The 6005-nt window shown below is 38.6% G+C and overlaps 1 protein-coding gene across 1 annotated transcript; it reads right to left on the bottom strand.

Annotated features, from left to right (window-relative positions):
- Positions 1-1597: 1597 nt before the first annotated feature.
- LOC132500665 (zinc transporter ZIP10-like) lies at positions 1598-5235 on the bottom strand. The gene is made up of 2 exons (XM_060115772.1): positions 4054-5235; positions 1598-3824 (listed from the first exon to the last, which is right to left on the bottom strand). The coding sequence occupies exons 1-2, from the start codon at positions 5195-5197 to the stop codon at positions 2467-2469; spliced, it is 2502 nt and encodes an 833-aa protein (XP_059971755.1). The 5' UTR covers positions 5198-5235; the 3' UTR covers positions 1598-2466.
- Positions 5236-6005: the final 770 nt, after the last annotated feature.

Below are 6005 nucleotides of genomic sequence, written 5' to 3'. Positions count from 1 at the left end.
TTGGGTAGTAGAGTCATTTTCACAATGTTGATTCTTCCAATCCAAGAACATGGTACATCTCTCCATCTATTTGTATCATCTTTAATTTCTTTCATCAGTGTCTTATAATTTTCTGCATACAGGTCTTTTGTCTCCTTAGGTAGGTTTATTCCTAGATATTTTATTCTTTTTGTTGCAATGGTAAATGGGAGTGTTTCCTTGATTTCACTTTCAGATTTTTCATCATTAGTATATAGGAATGCCAGAGATTTCTGTGCATTAATTTTGTATCCTGCAACTTTACCAAATTCATTGATTAGCTCTAGTAGTTTTCTGGTAGCATCTTTAGGATTCTCTATGTATAGTATCATGTCATCTGCAAACAGTGACAGCTTTACTTCTTCTTTTCCAATTTGGATTCCTTTTATTTCCTTTTCTTCTCTGATTGCTGTGGCTAAAACTTCCAAAACTATGTTGAATAAGAGTGGTGAGAGTGGGCAACCTTGTCTTGTTCCTGATCTTAGTGGAAATGGTTTCAGTTTTTCACCATTGAGGACGATGCTGGCTGTGGGTTTGTCATATATGGCCTTTATTATGTTGAGGAAAGTTCCCTCTATGCCTACTTTCTGCAGGGTTTTTATCATAAATGGGTGTTGAATTTTGTCAAAAGCTTTCTCTGCATCTATTGAGATGATCATATGGTTTTTCTCGTTCAGTTTGTTAATATGGTGTATCACATTGATTGATTTGCGTATATTGAAGAATCCTTGCATTCCTGGAATAAACCCCACTTGATCATGGTGTATGATCCTTTTAATGTGCTGTTGGATTCTGTTTGCTAGTTTTTTTTTCGAATTCAGGCATAAATTAAGGAAATAACATCTAATAAGCTCCCTTGCCTACAGCATAAAGAAGAAACACTGGCAATACTCTTAATACCTGAATGCATGTGCTGCTTTCAGTTTTGTTTTTTGTTTTAAAGTTCATGGAGTAAGAGGACAGGAACTGGGGAAAGGAGGAGGACTAAATGAATACATTTCAAATGGAATGGAAGGAGTTTGGCTCTTAAATATCTGAACAATAAGATTTTTAAAGCAGCCACACAGGTAGCCAAGCAGAGTAAAACAAAGCTGCCTGCATGTAGTTCAAATACAGTTTACCTGGCATAAATGAAGACCATGTGGCACACAGAGAGCTACATGCATATGATTAACACTACAAATTATTAGGTCAAAATTCAGGATAAACATGGCTTGCACTTCTCACAAATCATTCACAATTTATGGCAGGAGAAGAGGGTACCTACAAAAAAAGAGACTAATCCCTATCAGGCACCAACAGCATATCTTGGCACGAAATGATCATGTGATTTCAGCTGAGTTACTGAATTTAAATGCATCTTCCAAGTTACCTGGTACCGTGACAGCCATGGCATCAATGGAGATCATGCTCATATCCGTTTTGACACTCCACGTACAGATCATGGACACGGTAAACTGGCCTCCTTACAACGTTACCTCCAGCCAGAGCATGTGCTCTAGGTTCCAATGCCAAACTGGTAGAGCACTGCGTACATTTAAAACTTAAATTTCCCAAATAACTAAAGGAAATCTGAATATTTAGACCATGTTTGGGTTCTTCATTTCGCTGAGGGTTACAATTTTAAGGAAAAGACATTTAAGGAAAAAACATTTTACCACATGCTCCAACCCCTTACCCCCACCAAAAAACCCAAGACAAAAACAAGTTAAAAAAAAAGAAAACCCAAACACCAAGTATAATATTAATACAAAGAACCATTATGAATCTTTCATTAAACTGAAGCTCACACAAATGTACAATCACAAATTTCAGTAGTTTAGGCTGCAAGTTTAAATCCTATGCAAATATATACAAAAATAGTAACTCTAGATTCAAGAATAAGGGCTTTTCCCAATGCTAAATCCATATTCTAATGCAGCCTGAGCTTTCTTCTAGGTGCTATAGTCTACTTTCTGCAGATTCAAAGCTGTGTCAAGTTGATCCCTATTACCACATGTATATATGGAGCTGAATTAAAGGACATTACAATTCATTTTTACCACAAAGAAAAGTCTGCCCAAAGTCCATTTAAAATATTTTTAAAGTTTAAGTGACTTTTTTTGGTTCAATTTCTATTTCTGCATAGCCACAGAAGTTTCTACTAATAAAGAGACTACTTTAGTGTTTTATATGATTATTTTTTTAAAAAGTCTTAATCAAACCTATATCAACATCGGTTCACGGAGTCCCGTTTTCTCCTTTATCATAAGCTTTGTATTTCTAAAAGACCCCTTCATGCAGGGAAAACAGTACTGAGCACCGGTCTTTGTGGTCAGGCTCAAATCTATGAACTTGTAAGTAGTGCAAGCCACTGACTTTTCTTTGAGCAATGTGCTTACAGTACAAGGAACAGATGCAAAGCTGCATGGTAACATTCTTGTAATCAGCAGTGACTGCTGGGAATGGTCAAAACTGGAGGTCAAACACAATTTTGTCTTCATAGAGGGCAATTACCAGCATGATGGCAAATCCAAACAGCAATCCTAAATTCTGAAGAATGAATTGCCCCACTGGACAGAAGCCATGTTCTTCATTGTCACCATCACCATGCAACATTTCTGGAAGCATATCCACCAAGGCTACGTAGAGGAACATGCCTGCAGTGATGGCAAAGATCCAAAGTGTGATGTTATTGGCATACTGACCAACAGCTGTGCCTATGAGCATGCCTATGTAAGCCATCATGGCAGAGAGGAGGTTGTATACAATTGCTTGCTTTACAGTCATGCCTGCTTTAAGAAGAACTGCAAAATCACCTAATTCATGTGGCAGCTCATGACAGAAGACAGCTATAGAAGTACTGATTCTGCCCGTCAATCCAGCACTGAAAGCTGCTCCAATTGCTAACCCATCACTGAAGTTGTGGATGCCATCCCCCATGATCACCATCCAAGCAATATTAGCTATTCCTGTTTCTTTCAGATCTGATCCGGAATGACAGGGACCATGTGAATGATGAGAATGTTTGTGGTGCCACTGATGATTATGCTTCCTCAGCACAGTTTTACTCTCGTCATGGTGGTTATGTGCAGCAGCATGGAGATCATGCTCATGAATGGCATGTAATCCATCACTTTGAGAATGGGCCATGATTTTCTCCTCTTCTATACAAAGATAATTTTTAGGAGGGGATTCTTGTTGGCCTTCTAAATCTGTCAGTTCAGTTTCATTAAGTCGATCTTCAGAAACAACCGAGTCATCAGTTCCGGCAAGAGGCTTGAGCTGAAGCCAGTCAGCATCTGGTGTATTATTTAACTTATGATCTGAAAGCTTCCTTCCAATAGCTGATTCTTCTGTGTTTTGCTTCATAAACCATTTCTGTTTCCCCCTTTGTTGTTTGTAGTGCTTAAACATTCTAATGCAATGTTCAATGATAAATAGTACGTAAATGCCTCCTAGAGCAACAAGTCCTTTCAATACAGCATCATATTCTTCTAGAAACTTCTTAGATTCATGTCCATGAGAATGTCCATGCCCATGTGCATGTTGATGACTGTAATCATGTCCACCCTGAGAATGGGGCAGTAGATGAAGAAGGGCATCTCCACTCATTGTTCCTACAGCTAGTGCAACAAGGAATGTGAGAAGAAATTTGAAGCATCCTTGGTTAATGATGGGAACCAAGATCACTCCTAGCAAGGAAAGCAGGCTAATAACAGTGATAGAAATGATACCACAAATCCATGCTGATGCCCCTATATTTGCCTTATCTTCAGGAACCAGATTTTTATCTTTATTTAAATCTTCAACTAAAAGTTTGTCGAGGGCCTCCCTGGTGGCGCAAGTGGTTGAGAGTCCGCCTGCCGATGCAGGGGATACGGGTTCGTGCCCCGGTCTGGGAGGATCCCATATGCCGCGGAGCGGCTGGGCCCGTGAGCCATGGCTGCTGAGCCTGCGCGTCCGGAGCCTGTGCTCCGCAACGGGGGAGGCCACAACAGTGAGAGGCCCGCATACCGCAAAAAAAAAAAAAAAAAAAAAAAAAAAGTTTGTCGAAATGCTCAATACAAAGTCTGCTGTCGATCTGATATAACAAAGCAGGGCAAAGGTACGTAAACAGATCAGGTGAGATTGGAGAATTGGCCCGATGACCATAGTATTTTAACAACTGAGTGACGTTCAAACACTCATGTTGCCGGTCATCTTCATTATGATCTTTGTGACTAGCAGCTGAATAAATTGCACTTTTTTTAACATGCGGTGCTTCTCGCTTTCTAGTATGTCGAAGTTCACCTTCATTATCAGGATCAAGATCTTGGTGTCCATGACCAGGATCATGACCATTATGTTCTGGAAGACGTACATGAAAATGACCTGGGTTATGTACACGATCAGGTTTGTGGACCCGATTATGCTCGTACTGTTCACCCTGATCATGGTTAGGGGGAAAACCTGGTGTAATAACCTCAGAATTTTCATTACTTTTCTTCCCTTTTCTCTTCTTCTTTCCTTTCAGTAGCTTACTTTCAGATTGTTCCTGTGTTTTATTGGTCTCTGTAGAAGGTTCATGGCTAGGCTCCCCATGCTCACTGTGAATAATGGAATCATTAGGAAAATGGCGAGTAGTGTTATGATCAAGGTGATGACGCAAACAATGGTGATGACATAAGCGATGATTATGGTCATGCATATGTTTATCATCAGATTTGACAGACACTTCAATTGTCTCTTTCTCTGGATCACACTTATGGCTTCTTTTTGTTGATACACTGGTCACAGTTTGATTTTCTGAATTTAAATGACTATGGGAATGCTGGTGGTTATGTGAGTGAAAATGCTTTCCCTCTTGAACTGCCAAAATATCTAAGTGAGAAACATGATCGTGGCCAAGATCCTCATGATTAATCTCAACTACTTTTATCTCTCCAAGGCCCAAGTTTGTTAAAAGTTTCTCCAGACCAAAAAAGGATAATCTTCCATTTTCACCATAACGATCAAAAAGTTTTTCAATATAATATTTTTTTTCATTTTCAGCATCCAGCACTGAAAATTTGCTTGACTCCGATTCTGTCATTCCATGATGGTGTCTGTGATGCTCTTCAGAACCATGGTCATGTTCTTCATGGCAATGGTTGCAATGATGGAAAATAAATGTCAGCAAACAAATGAGGCAAAATTTTGTGTGCATATGTACCTTCATTTCTATTTTTCCTCACACTCGAGTGCCGTGTGCATCTCCTCTCCTGTGGGCTTTTTTTAAATTCAAACAGAAAGTCACAAAAATTATAATCATCCTCATCAGTTCACTCAGTCCCATGTAATTATTTTCTTTTATCTTGATCTTTTGTTAGCACTTTTATGAATTCATCAGTTTTCCATTAGAATCCTGAAAATGCTTATTCATTCAGTTCCACAGTATAGTCAGTTACAAGAAACCTGTACTTGTCAGAGTCTTTTCCATGAATTCCTTGAAGATGAAACCCTTTTATAGGTACATTTTTGCAAAAGCATCAGAGCACACCCAGAACTGACTGGAAATGACAGAAGACTTAAAAATGACCATGGTTAAATATTTGATGAAAGTTCATAATAATGTGATTGACAAGGACATTTAGTACTTTCTGAGGTATACATTTTAAAGTAATAACTAGAATTATGACTTATAACATTATACCAGAATATATAAGATTTTTAGGAATTTCATGTAATGTCTGAAACATATATATTAACATATTTCCATAAAAATAACCCAAAGAAAGTTTAGTATTAGTTGTTTTTTTGTTTGTTTGTTTTGTTTTTTTATACTGCAGGTTCTTATTAGTCATCAATTTTATACACATCAGTGTATACATGTCAATCCCAATCGCCCAATTCAACACACCACCATCCCCACCCCACCGCGGTTTTCTCCCTTTGGTGTCCATACGTTTGTTCTCTACATCTGTGTCTCAACTTCTGCCCTGCAAACCGGTTCATCTGTACCATTTTTCTAGGTTCCACATGCATGC

Source organism: Mesoplodon densirostris, chromosome 13 (assembly GCF_025265405.1).
Source record: "Mesoplodon densirostris isolate mMesDen1 chromosome 13, mMesDen1 primary haplotype, whole genome shotgun sequence".
In the NCBI taxonomy this organism is placed as follows: Eukaryota; Metazoa; Chordata; class Mammalia; order Artiodactyla; family Ziphiidae; genus Mesoplodon; species Mesoplodon densirostris.
The sequence above is the reverse complement of the archived record's forward strand: the minus strand, read 5'-3'. Positions and strand labels throughout refer to the sequence as shown.